The sequence below is a fragment of the Hyla sarda genome, chromosome 8 (assembly GCF_029499605.1).
Source record: "Hyla sarda isolate aHylSar1 chromosome 8, aHylSar1.hap1, whole genome shotgun sequence".
Lineage (NCBI taxonomy): Eukaryota > Metazoa > Chordata > Amphibia > Anura > Hylidae > Hyla > Hyla sarda.
In genome coordinates this window covers 85,051,123-85,071,862 of record NC_079196.1, presented here as the reverse complement: position 1 = coordinate 85,071,862, position 20,740 = coordinate 85,051,123, and the positions used below count along the sequence as shown (strand labels likewise).

General features: G+C 41.4%; 1 protein-coding gene across 4 annotated transcripts in view; it reads left to right on the top strand.

Moving 5' to 3' along the window:
* Window positions 1–267: 267 nt before the first annotated feature.
* VWC2L (von Willebrand factor C domain containing 2 like) overlaps window positions 268–20,740 on the top strand; it is a 242,853-nt gene continuing 222,380 nt past the window's right edge. Inside the window, exons 1-2 of one of the 4 annotated variants that reach the window (XM_056536069.1) lie at window positions 268–1,080; window positions 12,949–13,403. In XM_056536069.1, coding sequence (XP_056392044.1) covers window positions 13,014–13,403 — 390 coding nt within the window. In that variant the 5' untranslated portion in view covers window positions 268–1,080; window positions 12,949–13,013. Of the gene's footprint in view, window positions 1,081–7,844; window positions 7,908–12,948; window positions 13,404–20,740 lie in introns of those variants that run through there. The other 3 variants (XM_056536067.1, XM_056536070.1, XM_056536068.1) reach the window with 3 other exon arrangements.

Sequence of the window (20,740 nt, the reverse complement as noted above, 5' to 3'; positions counted from 1 at the left end):
GGTTGTGTGTGTGACAGTGTGTATAGCTGTCTATAGTACTGAGGGTTGTGTGTGTGACAGTTTGTATAGCTGTCTATAGCACTGAGGGTTGTGTGTGTGTGACAGTGTGCAGCAGTCTATAGTACTGAGGGTTGTGTGTGTCACAGTGTGTATAGCTGTCTATAGCACTGAGGGTTGTGTGTGTGTGACAGTGCAGCAGTCTATAGTACTGAGGGTTGTGTGTGTCACAGTTTGTATAGCTGTCTATAGCACTGAGGGTTGTGTGCTGCGTGTCACAGTGAGTATAGCTGTGCTGTCCATGGGGCTGGCCGTAGCTGTGCTGCTGCTGTCACACAGTGTGCAGAGCGCTCGGTGCAGTCACTCTGTGCTCCGCTGCTGAACGCGTCCAGACACATCTCCTGCACTGTAACCCGTAGTCCTGGAAGAACCGCATTACGCCCCCTGGACCGCTCTTCCCGCTCCCTCTGCCCCCAGAAGTGTGGATGTGTTCGGGTGCTGAGGAGACATTCCTGGCGGGAATGATGTTTTCCCCATGGAGCTGATCTGTCCGGGAAGCTGAACGCTGCGCAGGGATCGCTGAGGATTAGAAGAAGTAAAGTTATGTATGCGCCTTCATGCCGGTCCTTCTGCTCGGTCTACAGTAGTGTCTGGAGGCGGCCACTAAAGCAACATATTGCCATGGAGCTGAGGGGGTCTGGGCAGGAGCCGAGTTCCATGCTGTTGCTGTTTGTGCTGATGAAATCTTAATGCACGTACGCAAAGCAGCAGCAGCTCCTCAGCTGTGAGAGGGAAGCCCGTCCAGCGGCGGAAGAGCAGCGATCCAGAAGAGGACACCATGAAAGCTCTGCTCACTCTTGGATATGTATAAATTGCATTGATGTTTTTGCTTTGTCTGATGTGCTGCTGGGAATCCTGTCTTGACCATTGTCCATCCTGTACCATGGGAGAAAATCTGGGGGAACTCTCCTTTTACTCTCCCTAAACCATGGGTCCTCTGGCACCAAGGATGGGCTAACCACAGACTCCTAACCTTTTGGCTTTTAAATTGTCCAGCTAATCCTCATAGGATTAACCCTTCAGGTAAGTGTGAGTGGTCAAAGCGCATTCACACTTTATTGTATTATCTAGTATGTTAAACTCAACATGATCATTGATTATTTTTTATTTTTATTGATTTGAATATGAAGTTCAGTTGTGGTCTCCAAACTGTGGACCTCCAGCTGTTGCCAAACTACAACTCCCAGCATGCCCGGACAGCCAACGGTTGTCTGGGCATGCTGGGAGTTGTAGTTTTGCCACAGCTGGAGGTTCACAGTTTGGAGACTACTGGTGTAGAGTATATGTAGTCAGTCTACTCTGTAATTTTACTCTTTCAGTCTTTGACTACTGCAGAAGCAGCTTTTATATTCATTTTTATTTATTTTAATTTTATTTATACACATATATTGCAGAACCACCTTTTTATTTATTTATTTTAATTTTTTTATTTTATTTATACACATATATTGCAGAACCACCTTTTTTATTTATTTATGTATTTATTTTTTTATTTATTTTTTATTTTATTTATACACATATATTGCAGAAGCACCTTTTTATTTATTTATTTTAATTTTTTTATTTTATTTATACACATATATTGCAGAAGCACCTTTTTTATTTATTTATTTATGTATTTATTTTTTTATTTTTTATTTTATTTATACACATATATTGCAGAAGCACCTTTTTTATGTATTTATTTTAAATTTTTTTAATTTAATTTATACACATATATTGCAGAAGCACCTTTTTTTATTTATTTATTTATTTTTTATTTTATTTATACACATATATTGCAGAAGCACCTTTTTTTTTATTTATTTATGTATTTATTTATTTTTTATTTTATTTATACACATATATTGCAGAAGCACTTTTTTTTATTTATGTATTTATTTTTTATTTTATTTATACACATATATTGCAGAAGCACCTTAGAAATCAGTGAACGAAACAGCCCTAATGTGGAACACCCTGCTGCCATCCCCTGACTCCATTGTGTGTTGGCTCAGGCAAAAACTGCAGTGTCAGTGTGAACTTCACCTCTCTCTCCAATATGACTGAACCATGTTACTCTCTGCTAAAAATCACATTATATCATGTGTTGTAGTTTCAACAATGCAGTCATCCTTTGGTGCAGTAACATTCAACAGTAGGATTCTAGAAGCTTCAGACTTTTTTGGTGTCCCAATAACCCTATTCTCATTATAAGGGGGTGGGTTGGCATTATGATGCATTGTTCTGGAAATGGTATGGTTAATCCACTACAACTATGCATTCGTGTAGAAATATAGAAACATAGAATGTGTCGGCTAATAAGAACCATTTGGCCCATCTAGTCTGCCCAATAATCTGAATCCTATCAATAGTCCCTGGCCCTATCTTATATGAAGGATAGTCTTATGCCTATCTCTATCTTATATGAAGGATAGCCTTATGTTTATCCCATGCATGCTTAAAGGGGTTATCCAGGAAAAAAACTTTCAACTGGCGCCAGAAAGTTAAACAGATTTGTAAATTACTTCTATTAAAAAATCTTAATCCTTTCAGTACTTATGAGCTGCTAAAGTTGAGTTGTTCATTTCTGTCTAAGTGCTCTCTGATGACACGTGTCTCGGGAACCGTCCAGAGTAGAAGCAAATCCCCATAGCAAACCTCTTCTACTCTGTGCAGTTCCTGAGACAAGCAGAGATGTCAGCAGACAGCACTGTTGCCAGACAGAAAAGAACAACTCAACTTCAGCAGCTGATAATTATTGGAAGGATTAAGCTTTTTTAATAGAAGTAATTTACAAATCTGTTTAACTTTCTGGAGCCAGTTGACATATAAAAATTTTTTTTTTTTCCTGGAATACCCCTTTAAACTCCATCACTGTATTTGCAGCGACCACTTCTGCAGGAAAGCTATTCCATGCATCCGCTACTCTCTCAGTAAAGTAATACTTCCTGATATTACTTTTAGGAAGTATTACTTTACTGAGAGAGTAGTGGATGCATGGAATAGCCTTCCTGCAGAAGTGGTCGCTGCAAATACAGTGAAGGAGTTTAAGCATGCATGGGATAGGTATAAGACTATCCTTCATATAAGATAGGAATAGGCATAAGGCTACCCTTCATATAAGATAGAGATAGGTATAAGACTATCCTTCATAAAAGATAGAGATAGGTATAAGGCTATCCTTCATATAAGATAGGAATAGGCATAAGACTATCCTTCATATAAGATAGGAATAGGCATAAGGATATCCTTCATATAAGATAGGAATAGGCATAAGGATATCCTTCATATAAGATAGGAATAGGCATAAGGCTATCCTTCATATAAGATAGAGATAGGCATAAGACTATCCTTCATATAAGATAGAGATAGGCATAAGGCTATCCTTCATATAAGATAGGAATAGGCATAAGGCTATCCTTCATATAAGATAGAGAAAGGCATAAGACTATCCTTCATATAAGATAGGAATAGGCATAAGGCTATCCTTCATATAACATAGAGATAGGCATAAGGCTATCCTTCATATAAGATAGAGAAAGGCATAAGACTATCCTTCATATAAGAAAGGAATAGGCATAAGGCTATCCTTCATATAACATAGAGATAGGCATAAGGCTATCCTTCATATAAGATAGGAATAGGCATAAGGCTATCCTTCATTTAAGATAGAGATAGGCATAAGACTATCCTTCATATTAGATAGAGATAGGCATAAGGCTACCCTTCATATAAGATAGAGATAGGCATAAGACTATCCTTCATATAAGATAGGATTAGGCATAAGGCTATCCTTCATATAAGATAGAGATAGGCATAAGGCTACCCTTCATATAAGATAGAGATAGGCATAAGACTATCCTTCATATAAGATAGGATTAGGCATAAGGCTATCCTTCATATAAGATAGAGATAGGCATAAGGCTATCCTTTATATAAGATAGAGATAGGCAAAAGGCTATAAGATAGAGATAGGTATAAGGCTATCCTTCATATAAGATAGAGATAGACATAAGGCTATCCTTTATATAAGATAGAGATAGGTATAAGGCTATCCTTCATATAAGATAGAGATAGGCATAAGACTATTCTTTATATAAGATAGAGATAGGCATAAGGCTATCCTTTATATAAGATAGAGATAGGTATAAGGCTATCCTTCATATAAGATAGGGCCAGGGACTATTGATAGGATTCAGAGTATTGGGCAGACTAGATGGGCCAAATGGTTCTTATCTGCCGACACATTCTGGCTGACATTTATCATTGTCTTTAGACAGTTTTTTGTGTAGAAAAGGCGCAAAAGAAAAGGCGCAAGCAGGGTTATTTGCTCCTTTTTTGCGCCTTTTGGTTTACACAATTCTGCTGATTGTGAGTTGCAATCCACTGATTTTGGCAATACACATGATATGGAAAGGTTTTATGAACTGCGCAAAAAAGGCGCAAAGCCACTGAAAAGTCTGTAAAACTGCACCAGCCCAGACTTAGCTTAGCTTTTTGGTGAATGTGTGGAGAGAACTTTCAGAAAATGTGACCTGGACAAAATTTATCAAATGCTCTGTGACCATTTAATAAATCTGGTGCTCCTACACATTACAGCACCCCAAAAAAAGGTATAAAAAAATGCTTCACTTACACTACAATGATAAATTCCGGCCTCTGTTTCCACATTGACTTACTACACGGAGGCATAGCTGTGGTGGATTAACCATACCATTTCCAGAACAATGCATCATAATGCCAACCCACCCCCTTATAATGAGAATCGGGTTGATGGGACACCAAATGTAAACTGCTATGCGTTGCCTTCATAGTCAGGCGTTGCAGAACATATCATAGAAACCCAAGTTTCCGAGCATCACAGGTTTCATAATTAGAAGCGATTCCCGAAGGGAACTTTAGGAGTCTTAGGTAGAATGTAACTAAGCTTTTAACATGGTCTAATGACGTGTATGGGTCCAAAAAAACTGAAATATAGTCATTTTATAGATATAGCACAAATGGTGCTGGTTCATTGTGTTTTCACTCCGGTGATAAATAGGTAAATACCAGCTTTATCTTCGAATCAAATGTCTACGTCTTTTACATTGTTTTGATGATCTGTACTGTAACCGTCTGATTGACTGTATAGGAATAGTATAGGAGGAAAGACCTTCTACAGAATTAGAAAGTGCAGGACATATATCTGTTTGCTCTATTAGGAGTCATGTATGGACGGACTTTCTTAACCAGTGTCGTGACTGTATTTGCTGTTCCTACTGATGCCTTTAACTTCTGAAAATCCCTTCCCTTTATATTGCTAATATCCTTTCTCCTTGTCTCCTTGAATCTTGCTGCCTCATTCCTTAGGAACTGCTCCATTTTACAACCCAAACCCCATTATGTATGATTATTATTATTGTACAGTCCACGTATGCATCAATAATGGAGTGCAATCGTTGGCTCTGCTTGAAGGGTTAAGATGAAAATATCAAGACTGTGACTATTTTGGAAAGTGCTGTGACATTTTTTCTGTGTGTGTGTGTGTGTGTATATATATATATAAATATATATATATATATATATATATATATATATATATATATATATATATATAGAAAAAATGTCGCAGCACTTTCCAAAATAATGAAAAAATATGAATACATTTTTGGGGATTTTTTTTTCACTATTCTGGAAAGTGCTGCGACATTATTTCTATGTGTGTGTGTGTGTATATATATATATATATATATATATATATATATATATATATATATATATAGAAAAGCAAGTGGAGCAGCACTCAGGAATAGATGCAGTGGGTGCAGGCTGTGGATGGGCCCTGGTCCTCGAGCCCCAATTAGATACAGCAACCAAGTAGACGCAGCAGCACTCCAGCGTAGTGAAAATAGTGACTTTTATTTATCACCAAGATGCAATAGCGACGTTTCAACCACCTCACGTGGCCGTCCTCAAGGCTTGAGGACGGCCACGTGAGGTGGTTGAAACGTCGCTATTGCATCTTGGTGATAAATAAAAGTCACTACTTTCACTACGCTGGAGTGCTGCTGCGTCTACTTGGTTGCTATATATATATATATATATATATATATATATATATATATATATATATAAATAGATAGAGATAAATATATGTGTGTGTGTATATATACTTTCAACCAAATTACTGCTTTTGTGTTAGCGGCTCCATCAATGGGCTGTAGTAAGCTGCTCCCAAACTAAGATTGACAAGGAACATCATCCACCTAAATCAGTGTCTAGAATATGACTGCTTTCATAGTCCAGATAAGAGAGGGTGTATATATATATATATATATATATATATTGTATTATCTAGTATGTTAAGCTCAAGATGATCATTGATTTTTTATTTTTTTTTATTGATTTGAATGTAAAGTTCAGTTGTGGTCTCCAAACGGTGGCCCTCCAGCTGTTGCCAAACTACAACTCCAGGTTCACAGTTTGGAGACTACTGGTGTAGAGTAAATGTAGTCAGTCTACTCTGTAATTTTACTCTTTCAGTCTTTGACTACTGCAGAAGCAGCTTTTTTCTTTTCTCTACAATATGACTGCTTTCATGATCCAGATAAGAAGAGACAGTGTGTGTGTATGAATATATATATATATATATATATATATATACACATACGATGGTAATCCGTTGTACTCGCCTGCCGCTCCGGACCTGTCACCACTCGTCACCGCTACCCTGGTTGTTGCCCTCCATCGCTGTCACCGCGTCCCTGGGGTGTCCCCGATGCTCCGGACGTCTCTGCTTCCCGAGGATCCTCGCTCTTCGTCGCCGCCATCACGTCACTACGCACGCCGCTCCTATTGGATGACGGGACGGCATGCGCGGCAACGTGATGACGACGATGGAGAGCGCCGGCGATGTAGGGGATCCCAAAGAGGACGCTCCGGAGCCCTGAGGACAGGTAGGAGACCATCACCGGAGCACACGGGGCACCTTAAACAGCTATCTGGTGGCATCTGAAGCAGTCAGCTCTGCCGGATAGCCATTTATGCGATGGCCCCGACATACAAAAGCATCGTATGTTGATGCTGCCTTCAACATGCCATGGCCACTGAGAGGCCATGGCATGTTGAAATTATCGTATGTCGGGGCCATCGTAGGTCAGGGGGTCACTGTGTGTGTGTGTGTATATATATATATATATATATATACATATATATATGTTTGTATATATATATATATATATATATATATATATATATATGTAGATTGGAAGGTGAGACCGCACCAGGGACCAACCTCCGTGCAAGTGACTACCTAGGCAGTCAGCTAAGGATAATAATACAGAAGTCCAGAAATCACCGCACAGGCAGGTCATAAGATCAATAAAAGCTGGTTTTCTTTATTCCCAAGATAAAGTGCAACGTTTCGGCTACAATAGCCTTTATCAAGGCTGTTGTAGCCGAAACGTTGCACTTTATCTTGGGAATAAAGAAAACCAGCTTTTATTGATCCTATGACCTGCCTGTGCGGTGATTTCTGGACTTCTATCTATATATATATATATATATATATATATATATATATATATATATATTGACAAGTTATTATACTTGCTAATTGTTACCTCCTCTGGTTTCGGAGCTTGTGGAAGGGCGTTCACAGCTGAAGAACGTTGGACAAATAGATACAGATGGGGGAGATTAATCAAATCCTGTCCAGGGGAAAAGTTGCTGAGTTGTCCATAACAACCAATCAGATCGCTTCTTTCATTTTGCAGAGACCTTGTTAAAAATGAAAGAAGCAATCTGATTGGTTGCTATGGGCAACTCAGCAACCTTTCCTCTGGACAGTTTTGATAAATCTCCCCAAGTATCTGGTTATTCAATTTGAGGTATCTATATACTTGTAGGAAAAAAATAATAATTTTCAATTGGCAGGCCTTATAGACTGTCAGAGCACCAGGCACAGCCAGCCTAAAGGGATCTTCCTACTACAGTTTTTTGGGCCTTTTTTTTTTTTTTTTGAGGTTTTCAAACCTCAAACTTGAGATGAAAGGAGAGAAGGACAAGTTCTCAGTGCTGCTCTTCCCAACTACAGAACTCAGACTGAGAATTTGTTATCTGCCACTGGTTACATTGACGTCATTTTGCTTTTACTATGGCTGAAAGCCTCATTGTTTATATTATAACATTGGCACGAATTTGAGAAGACTCAATAGTCTTATAGAACATGAAGATTGGCAGCTGCCCAGCTACTCTTTATTTTTTTTGTTATTCCCTGTATAAAATGGAGAATTTGTTAAAAAAAATTATTGATAATCGATAGAGATATCAAGAGAATGGCCAGAGCTGAAACATTGGTTCAAATGGAGGCAACAAAAGGATGAGCACTGGACATTGGGCAACTCCACGATATTAGTGTTGAGTGTTCCTGCTTATAGAGGAGTATTATTTTTATATTATTCACTGTTACTTAGCAGAACCCTTCAGAAATATAATGCTAAACATACTTCTACTCACACACAAACAAATAAATAATAATACTTGTGCCATTGACTTGTAACAAAATATATATTTATTAAAGGGAACCTGTTATCACTTTCACACTGCCTGAACTACACGTAATTGGGACGGCCCCCGGCAGCTTCTCTCTGCCCCGTCAGCTTTGAATGATAGATCTTTCTCTGTTTAGGTATAGGCAGGAAAAAAGCACAAGAGATGGAACTTTTCGAAGTGCCAGACCCCTTGGGATAGTCAGTCTGACAATGGTAGACCAAATGAATAAAAGATAGCGTTTATTCCAAGCACATATCAACGCGTTTCTGGCCCGAAATGGGCCCTTCGTCAGGACAAAGTGCTGATCCAAGGGGTCTGGCGCTTTGAAAAGTTCCATCTCTTGTGCTTTTTTCCTGCCTACACTACTACCGGACCAGAAGATCCCTGGGATCGGGGGAACCAAGCTGCAGGACCCCACTGTAATTTATATGCGCCTATAGATGTTGTGCTCTTAGTGCAACACCACAGAGTGTTTCTAACCAGCATTTCTATACCTATGTCTAACATACTTCACCAGGGGCTCTTTCGTATTCCTTTTTCTTTTCTTTCTCTCTGTTTAGGGATAGGAAGAGCTCTATCAGCCAAGACAGTGAAAGGCCACTTGGGGACCACCCTGATCACTCATGGTTCAGGCAGCATGAAAGTAATGACAGGTTCCCTATTCATAAGCACAGTTAGATACAGTTCAGTGTCCTGGTCCTGTATGTAATACCTTTGGCTTGTTGCTTCCCAACAGCCCTTATAAGCTACGCCCCTCAACTTGAACACTTGTGCATTACCATCCACATAGGCCCTGAAGAGTGTTGTGTAGGTTTCTTTGTGGGTTTTATTTCCCTACAATTTTTTTTCCACAGTATGTACTAAGGTTTCCCTACATTTTGCACTTTCCCTACATTTTGCTTTTTTTTTTTTTTTAACATATGCCCTGATCGGTAGGATTTTCCTCAGCTCAAATCCACCACATTTTCTGTTGAAACCCAATTAAATGTGTGGGGGTTTTGTGAAAATGTTGGGAACACGCCCCTTTTATATGACAACGCCCCTTTCCACGACAGACACGCCCCTTTTTTCGGGTTTTCTCAGTAAAATGGAGAGTTGGTCGGGTTTTTCATTTCTGGCGCAATGAGACAGAATTCAGGCGCACATTCTGGTGCAGATAGAATTTCTGGCCGTAACCCGACAAAACCTGTCGGGTTTACAATAGTAAATCAGGGCCATACAGTGTTACTCCTATACTGTATTCTTCAAAGTGATGTCCACTAAACACCACTATCTACAGTGCGATCATATGTTGTTCTGTGTCTGGGAATGGGGTATCGGGAACTGTTTGACTTCCATGGAGAACAAGTGGTCCCTGATGTGTTTCGTCTGCAGTGTCATCATATCTTCTTCCATGTCCAGGAATGGTTTATTGGGAACTGTTTTAATCCCATGGAGAACTAGTGGTCACCAGTGTTTTTCCTGTAAATAATAATAAGTAACAGAAAAAGTAAGAAATATAATTTTGATCTCTAAACCTTACATCAGTGTTTCCCAACCAGGGTGCCTCCAACTGTTGCAAAACTACAACTCCCAGCATGCCTGGACAGCCTTTGGCTTTCAGGGCATTCTGGGAGTTGTAGTTTTGCAGCAGCTGGAGGCACCCTGGTTGGGAAACATTGCCTTACATAGCCTCTACCATCAACTGCACATATCTCACCTTCCTGGACCTCTTTCTATGTGACATGGGAGGATGTTGTTGTCTGGGACTTATTCTATTCCATTTTTTTCCATTTAGTTGGCCTCCAGCTGAGGCAAAACTACATCTCTTACAATGCATGCTGGGAGCTTTAGTTTTGCAACAACTGGAGGCCCATTTGTTGAGAAATACTCTATTTCAAAAGAACGTTTATGTTGCTAAAAAGCAAAAGAACAGTGCAGACACAAAAAAATGGATGTGACACACACACACACACACACACACACACACACACACACACACACACACATATATATATATATATATATATATATATATATATATATAATGTACCATATCCTTCTATGAGAGAGAAACTGTCACAATTATAGTGTTAGTGTCAGTACTGTATAATTCCTTGTTATAAATCATTTCATTTCCTCTATGAGGTTAAATAATCTGTATAGCTGCCCCTTGATTCTTCTTAGTTATTGGAGGAGACTAGTAATTTATGCAGTTATTCATCATATTCATAATTAATAAGAGGCGATTAAATGAGTTAGCCATGTAGAACTATGTGCTGGATTTAATGTGTTGAATAATGTGCATCGGCTCCAGTGTTTGGTAAAAAGGACGAGGGGAAAAGGGATATACATTTAATAATTGAACCCAATACGGCAATGTCATTGCAAGGTTTATGGGCAAGTTTATTGAACACTGCATTGGTTTTAGGGCATTTATTATTGTTTTTTATTATGCAGAGAGTCTGACACATGCCCCCTGTATGATTCATAAATTGGTAGACAATGAAATGCCACATGTTCATTACGCAGATGAGCCCAATAAAGGCTTCTGCAGAACCTCCGGGGAACGATAACTGTCAATCATTGAGCAGACAAGAAATACAGAATATAACTTCAGTCATTGGGGAAACTTTATTAGGGCTTACAAAACTAAGGCTTACAAAAATGTACCACTTTTTTGGTGTAAGCTTTGATAATTTCCCCAAATGTATGTAATTCATTTTGTAATACCGTACTTGTTAAATCTTAGGTGCAAAGATTTCAAATAACCAGTACAGTACACCTTTCATTATAGTTAACCTATTACTATATTATCAAAATATGCTAATTATTTAATCCCTTTTACCTGACCATATAGTTCCCACGTGAGGTGCGTCATTTGTTGGGGCAACAAATGGTTTAGGACATCTCCTTTATATTTAAAATAATTTTTATGTAAAGAGTAAGGTCAAGATGAATATTGTCCCTTGATTCAATAGCCTTGGTGATTACTCATATATTTGTAAATCACTTTATTGACCAAAAATATGTCCTCGGAAAACAAAATATCCCAAAACAGCTCTGAAGTCTTAGACACTAGGTATCTCACTTCTCTGAAATCTGCTGTCCACTGCATGTTGTCTGGGGCAATCTGTCTCTAGTTTCAGCTAGACAAATTACAGGAAGTGGGGGTGGGACTTAGCTTGTGCTATGTGCATGCGAGAGAGAATGCCTAAGAGCCTGCAGAAGATTCACACTGTTCCTCAACAACAGTAGCAGCTCAGGGCTTAGACTAACCCATTCTTTGCTGTGATCCTGCTTCGGATTTTACTTTTATTTCTGCTCATATAGCACCATGCATACCTATTGTATTAGAACACATGCCATCTTGTACTTTACTGTAAATAATCAGCTCAACACAGTGCAACATGTTCAGTTCAGAGTATTTTTTCCAGCCCTATGTCATAGTAAAGTGGGAAGGAGTATGTGCAGTGCTGTGTCTGGCCAGAGAAGTAAACAAAGAAAGTCCATGTATGTGTACTACTGGCAAAAAGCTCTTAAAGATTAATTAAAACCATGCAGGTTAAAATTCTTTTGAAACAACAGGTACCCTTTAAGGGAATTCTACAATCAAAATGGATACACTGTACTACATGCAGGGTTAGGCCTGAATGGGAGAAGCATGATCCAAGAATTCAATGATCACTAAAGAAGGAGTCCCTATGTAAGGCACTGCCCTCTCAGGCCCTGCACTACAGCATTGTTGCTGTTTTTCTTTTTTGTTTTTTACTTCATCCCTATTTTAGGTGGCTAAAGCTTGCAAGTTGAAGGGGTGGTCTCATAAACACTACCTCTTCTTTAATAACTGCCCCATCGATCATCTGATTGCCATGGATCTGGATCCTGAAAGTATGGGGAATTTTTATCCAGCTACACATTTTCCTTGGGCACTCCAGCAAAAATGTAGTATTCCATGCTGACCATTCACATATATGGATAGACATGGAATACATGAATGTGCTGGGTCCACCACAGCATAAGCCACTCCAGCATAAATACAATCTGTTCTAAAACACATACTCAACTTTAACTGAAAACAACAAATAAAAATCAATAGTAGACAGATTTACAGAGTTTCATTATGTGTTCGGCTACACTGTAAAGTCTGGCATTGGCTTCCTGTGGTTCTCCAGCTGTTGCTTCACATTCTACCACACTTTTCCAGCTTGTAGTTGACAGATAATGGTGTCATGGGGTTTCCAGTACAAGAACAGCTGATGTACCACATGGAGCTTTTTGCTAGAGGCCGAAACTATTAGGGTATAGCATTGTGTGGGGCCTAGCAAAATATTCAATGTGTCAAATTAAGGCAAACCACAAATATTAACTTTTAAGCATTTCTTTGTTTGCATGCAGACCTCATGGCAGCAACCTGATCCAGTTCCTAGTGGAGTGGCACACTTTAAGCCTGAAGTTGGGGGATGGCTCTACATATCTCTGCAGTCTCCATGATTTTCTTTGCAATCATGGCTTCAGCATCTTCAGCTTCAATCAACCAAGAAGACTACCCTGCCGATGAAGGAGAACAGGCCTCCAGCAATGACAACCTAATATTTGATGACTACAGGGGTAAAGGCTGTGTGGACGACAGTGGTTTTGTGTATAAGCTAGGAGAGAGATTTTTCCCAGGTCACTCTAACTGTCCTTGTGTATGTACAGAGGATGGACCGGTTTGTGATCAGCCGGAATGCCCTAAAATTCACCCAAAATGCACTAAAGTGGAACATAATGGATGTTGTCCAGAGTGTAAGGAGGTGAAAAACTTTTGTGAATATCATGGAAAAACGTACAAAATCCTGGAAGAGTTTAAGGTAAGACTTACATCTGAATTGTTGGTAGCATGTAAAATGAAATCTGCCAAAAACAAAATCTACATTGCTTTTCTATTTTATTGTATTTGGTATGTGAGTGTGATTGTGCCTGAGCAATTAAATTGTAAGCCCCATGGGCACAGGGACCAATGTAAGTGCTTACATTCAATGTACTGCTACAGTTGCATGAACCATTTGGAATGGCCTGGATTTCTGCATTGATTGTTGACAAAATGTGATCTGCTAAACAACAGCAAACAACCAGCCTTACCATCTATGTATGCTATTGGACACATTCTTGAGTAAACATCCACAGTGCAGGGTAAGAATGCATGTGAAACTCTGTGTTAATGAGAAGTAAAATCCCACAGGTAAGAATCATCTATATATTAGGATATTAAAGGAGTTCTGTAGTGAAACATAACATCCCCTATCCAAAGGACAGTTTTAGATCGCGGGGGGGGGGGGGGGGGGGGGGGGGGGGGTTCTGACCACTGAAACCCCCTGCGATGTCCTGAACAGAGCCCTGGGCAGTCTGCTGGAACGGAGTGAGAGATGCATGGAGGGATCGTGTCGGCTGCGGCTTACTGCCAGGGTCGGAATGACCGTTTCCGGCAGACTACCGGGGCCCTGTTCAGGAGTCCCAGCGGTCGGACCCCTGCGATCTATAACTTATCCTTTGTATAGGGGATAAGTTATGTTTCACTGCACTACTCCTTCAACCTGTCCAGGACAAAGCGCACACAGGTACACTCTCGAGCTCTGGTACTGTAGTGATGACGCCCTGGTCCCGTTTACGGGGTTTAAACCATTCTCACCAGCAGAAAACGGGTTAAACTCAGTGGGTCCAAGTTGCTACGGCCAGCAAGGACCCACGGCTTATGCCTGGCATTAACCCTTTAGATGCTGCGATCAAAGTTGATTGCGGCGTCCAAAATGAAAGTGAAACTATCCCGGCAGCACTGTGGAGATGATCGGGACTATCGCGAAAAAATTGCGATGTCCCGATCAGCTTACTGGACGACGGGAGGGTGGGGGCAAAAAAAAATAATAAATAAATTAAAAAAAATTAAAATAAGGCAATAAAAGTGAATTAACCCCTTCCCTACTAAGAGTTTAAATCACCCCCCTTTTCCCATTTTTTAAAAAATATAATAATGTAATAAAAAATCTAAATAATCATCATGTGGTATCCCCACGTGCGTAAATTTCTGAACTATTAAAATATAAGGTTAGCTAAACTGCACCGTTGATGGCGTACACGTAAAAAAAAAAAAACTAATTCCAAAATTGTGCATTTTTGGTCACTTCATATACCATAAAAAAAAAGTAATAAAGTGATCAAAAAGTCCCATCAAAACAGAAATGGAACATATAAAAACTACAGACCACGGTGCAAAAAATGAGCCCTTATATGGCCCTGTATGCAGAAAAATAAAAAAGTTATAGGGGCAGAAGATGAAAATTTTAAACATACTAATTTTGGTACATGTAGTACCATATTTTCTAGCATATAAGATGACTTTTTAAAGGGGTACTCCCGTGGTAAACTTTTTTTTTTTTTTTTTAAATCAACTGGTGCCAGAAAATTAAACAGATTTGTAAATCACTTCTATTAAAAAATCTTAATCCTTCAAGTACTTTTTAGGGTTTGTATACTAAAGAGAAATCCAAAAAAAGAAATGCATTTCCTCTGATGTCATGACCACAGTGCTCTCTGCTGACCTCTGCTGTCCATTTTAGGAACTGTCCAGAGCTGGAGAAAATCCCCATAGCAATCATATGCTGCTCTAGACAGTTCCTAAAATGGACAGCAAAGGTCAGCAGAGAGCACTGTGGTCATGACTTCAGAGGAAATGCATTTCTTTTTTGGATTTCTCTTTAGTATACAGCCCCTAAAAATTACTGGAAGGATTAAAATTTTTAAATAGAAGTGATTTACAAATCTGTTTAACTTTCTAGCACCAGTTGATTTAAAATAAAAAAAAAAAAGGTTTCCATGGGAGTGCCCCTTTAACCCCGTAAAATGTTCTCAAAAGTCGGGGGTCGTCTTATACGCCAGGTGTCGTCTTATACGCCCGGTGCTGCAGTATTATTATCCATACCTCGGGCGTCCCGGCCAAGATTATCTTCCGCCGTAACATTTGGGACATCCCTGTGTCCCAAAAGATCTTTTCGGGACAAAAAGTTGTCCCGGTTACCTTTCTCTGGCCCCGCGTTAACTTTTAAAACGCAGGGGCCGCCGGGAGGTAGCGCACGCAGGGATGTCACTGACATCCCATGCGTGCGCCCATAGCAGCAGCAGAGCGGAGCAGCAAGGATGCACTGGTATGGTAAGTTACCAGCACGTCATCTTCGGTGCTCCGACCACCGCTCCTCCGGTCCCGGGACCTACTGCTATGGCCTATAGGCCTTAGCAGAAGATTGTGACCCCTGACCGGAGTAGCGGTGGTCGGAGCACTGAAGTGGGGCAGTACACAGACATACAGCCTCCAGCCATACACTGTATATGGCTGAAAGCTGTATATCTGTGGGGTCCACTGCCTACCTAATGTGGGGGGAACTATGCCAACCTAAAGTGGAGGAACTACAACCTAATGTGGGGGAACTATACTGCCAACCTAATGTGGGGGGAACTGTACTGCCAACCTAATGTGGGGGAACTATGCTGACAACCTAATGTGGGGGAACTATACTGCCAACCTAATGTGGGGGGGACTATACTGCCAACCTAATGTGGGGGAACTATGCTGACAACGTTGTGTGGGGGAAAAAGGGTAAGGTACCGTATTGCGGTAGAGGAGTAGTGTTATATTGCGAGTATATCCCAAACTCTATATTTTAACTGTAAAAATTGGGGGTCGTCTTATACGCCCAGTCGTAAATTGAGTATCCTTGTGACTGTATGGACCTACAGAATAAAGATATGTTGTAATTTTTACCGAAAATTGCACTGTGTAGAAACGGAAGCCCCAAAAGTTACAAAATGGCATTTTTTTTATTTTTTATTTCACCACACAAATACATATTTTTTGGTTTTGCAGTAGATTTTATTATTAAATGATTGATGTAATTACAAAGTCCTTATATGGGTCTATAGGTGCAAAATTGAAAGCTTTATGATTTTTAGAAGGGGAGGAGGAAAAAACAAAAGTGCAAAAACAAAAATTGGCCTGGTCCTTAAAGGGGTACTCCGCCCCAGACATCTTATCCCCTTATCACTCTGCCGCCATCACTACAGAGCACACTGGGGGATGCAGGGGACTGAGCATCGTTAGGGCACAGCTCCGCCCCGTGAAATAATGTCCCGCCCACTCAATACAAGTCTATGGGAGGGGGAGTGGGGATCGTCACGCCCCCTCTCATAGACTTGTATTAAGGGGGTGGGGTGTGACATCATTGGGGGGGGCAGAGCCGTGACATAACGATGCTCCGCCCCCTGCATCGCCCTGTCATCACACACACAGCCAGTTTGCTCTGTAGTGATGACGGCGGGATGCCGCTGCAGAGATTGCGGGAGTCCCCAGCGGCAGGACCCTTGCGACATCTTATCCCCTAACCTTTGAATAGGGGATACGATGTCTGGGGCGGAGTACCCCATTAAGGTCAAAATGGGCTTGGTCCTTAAGGGGTTAAATGGGTGTGATATGCAAAACAGTGTGCTGTGCCCCTTCCCCCTCATGTGTTTTACAATGTAGCTTCTTCTAGCTTTATCTTCTATGGTCTTCTAAAGTTGTTTTCATGGAGACACGGTTCACCTTAAATAATCTTTCTTAAGAAGAACAGATTTGTCAGTAACCAGGCTTTGTGTATATTTATGTAATTGGCAAAGCACCAGCAAAACCCACCTTGCCAATTGCATCTTCTTATTCAAAACACCTTGACAATTGTGGATGTTTACTCAATCAATAGTAAAGGTGTAGAAAATTTAAAGTCCTGGTAATTTCAAAGTGTTAACTTACATTTTTCTTGCAACGATAGTGGATAATGGATATTGGATATTGGAATTTTTTTTTGTTTTACTTGTAAATAAATATCAGATATTAAAAATAATAAAGCAAAAAGCAGCACACTACATCTTCACTAAGTTGTAGGCAGTTATTTGATAGGTATTGCAGATAAATATGATATCTTTGGGATGGATCATGACGTGCTACAGATAGTCCTGGCAATACGAATCAAGGACTCTAACATATCCCTAAGTGCTCACAATATGGCAATAACATCCTGTGCAAACACTATACAGTCATTAGAGATGAGCAAATTTTTTGGAAAATTCGATTCGGCCGATTAGCTGAATTTCCCCAAAAAATTTGGATTGGTCCGGATTTATTTGCGGCGAATCACTATCACAAATGGCTATTTCTGGGCTACAGAGAGCCTCAATAGGAATGTAGAACACTTTGCCTTCCTGTAACATACATAGGGAGTGTGCTGGGTTAGTGACATAATACTGTTATTCAGTATGACATGCAGATTGTTTTGGAAATGTCCTTCATGCCATGAGAACATAGTGACAAGAGTAACCTTCCGTTCAGTACTACTTATCTGGCTTTTATGTATCAAAATAATTTATAAAAAATGTTTTAATATTATTTAAAATTTTACAAGTTACTTTTCTACAATTATAAAATGAAAACATCTTTAACCCCCTTAAGGACTCAGCCCATTTTGGCCCATTTTTGTTTTTCCTCCTCGCCTTCTAAAAATCATAACTCTGTTATATTTTCATCCATAGATGAGTATGAGGGCTTGTTTTTTGCGTGACCAGTTATCATTTTTAATGACCACTCATTTTACCATAAAATGTATGGTTCAACCAAAAAAATACTATTTGTGTGGGGAAATTGAATAGAAAACCGCAATTTAGCAAATTTTTTGGAGACCATATAGGGCCTGAATGACACAGCCTAGAGGTGGCGGAAGCATGAGGAGACCATATGGTGGCTGAATGACACATCGTGGAGGTGGAATCAGCATGAGGAGACCATATAGTGGCTGAATGACACAGCATGGAGGTGGCGGAAGCATGAGAAGACCATATGGGGGCTGAATGACACAAAGTGGAGGTGGCGGAAGCATGAGAAGACCATATAGTGGCGGAATGATACAGCCTGGAGGTGGCATCAGCATGAGGAGAACATATGATGGCAGAATGTGACAGCCAGTAGGTGGCATCAGCATGAGAAGAACATATGGTGGCAGAGTGAGACAGCCTGGAGGTGGCATCAGCATGAGGAGAACATATGGTGGCAGAATGACACAGCCTGTAGGTGGCATCAGCAGCATCAGGAGTACTGAAAGTGACCCAGTGACAAAGTGGGGTGGTGGGTGGCAATACCAGTACCCAGTGATGAAGGTGGGGGAAAGAAGGAGAACGTAGCATCAGATGTGTGACATCAGGTGGGTGGGCAGGACCAGAATAGTAGCTGAGGCAGGTAGGTAGAAGAAAAGTAAGTATTGAGGATATGCATTACGTAAAACGTAACTTTTAATATTATTCTTAGGATAAAATATATGGACCCAATTATTATTATTTTTTTTAATCTAACAAAAGGAAAGGTGTGCAAACAACACCATGTGCCACCTACACCACCAAGTATTGATGTGATGCAGAAACCTCTAAAAGGAGGAAGGGAACAACGTATGGTCCATTGTAACTGGTGGGGGTAAAAACTTTCCCTGTAAGGCCCTACTCTCTCACTATTAATTCCCTTCTTGGCAAGTGTTACTCACTGTAAAAAGAGGCAGCCCCACACAGGAACCTCTCCCTTTTTCCACCTAAAAACACTGCCATTTCCCAGGGTTTTTAGTTGGAAATAGGGAGAGGTTCCTGTGTGGGGCCGCCCTTTTTAGGACGAGTAACACTTGCCTCCAGAAGGTGGAAGGAAACAACGTATTGTCTATTGTAGCAGGTGGGGGTAAAAACTTCCCCTGTAAGGCCCTACTCTCGCCCTATTAATTCCCTTCTTGGCAAGTGTTGCTCGCCCTAAAAGGGCGGCCCCACACAGGAACCTCTCCCAATTTCCACCTAAAATCCCTGGGAAATGGCAGTGTTTTTAGCTGGAAATAGGAAGCGGTTCCTGTGTGGGGCTTCACTTTTTAGGGCGAGTAATACTTGCCAAGAAGGGAATTAGTGTCACGATCCCGGCTGGTAGGAGGTGGATTCTCTGTGCCAGAGAGGGATTGGCGAGGACCGTGCTAGTGGACCGGTTCTAAGTCACTACTGGTTTTCACCAGAGCCCGCCGCAAAGCGGGATGGTCTTGCTGCGGCGGTAGTGACCAGGTCGTATCCACTAGCAACGGCTCAACCTCTCTGACTGCTGAAGATAGGCGCGGTACAAGGGAGTAGACAAAGGCAAGGTCGGACGTAGCAGAAGGTCGGGGCAGGCAGCAAGGATCGTAGTCAGGGGCAACGGCAGGAGGTCTGGAACACAGGCTAGGAACAAACAAGGGAACGCTTTCACTAGGCACAAGGGCAACAAGATCCGGCAAGGGAGTGCAGGGGAAGTGAGGTATAAGTAGGGAGTGCACAGGTGGAAACTAATCAAGGTAATTGGGAAGATTGGACCAGGCACCATCATTGGTGCACTGGCCCTTTAAATCGCAGAGACCCGGCGCGCGCGCGCCCTAGGGAGCGGGGCCGCGCGCGCCGGGACAGGACCGACGGAGAGCGAGTCAGGTACGGGAGCCGGGGTGCGCATCGCGTGCGGGCGCCACCCGCATCGCGAATCGCATCCCGGCTGGAGGCGGTACCGCAGCGCACCCGGTCAGAGGATCTGACCGGGGCGCTGCAGCAACGAGGATGAGGCGAGCGCTCCGGGGAGGAACGGGGACCCGGAGCGCTCGGCGTAACAGTACCCCCCCCCTTGGGTCTCCCCCTCTTCTTGGGGCCAAAGAACCTGAGGACCAAAAACTCAATTTTTCCGTGATGAGGTCCGAGGCACATTAGGAGGGGTTCCGTGCGGTAACGCACGGCACAGTCCAATCTTTCATTGTTAACACAATTGATGTAGAGGGGTCTGGCGAGACTGGTCACAGGGACGTTGAACCTGTTGATAAGAGAGGCCAAAAAAAAATTTCCTGCAGATCCGGAATCCAAGAAGGCCATAGTAGAGAAGGAGAAGGTAGAGGCAGATATCCGCACAGGCACAGTAAGGCGTGGAGAAGCAGAGTTGACATCAAGAACTGTGTCACCTTTGTGCGGAGTCAGCGTACGTCTTTCCAGGCGGGGAGGACGGATAGGACAATCCTTCAGGAAGTGTTCGGTACCGGCATAGTACAGGCAAAGATTCTCCATGCGGCGTCGTGTCCTCTCTTGAGGTGTCAAGCGAGAC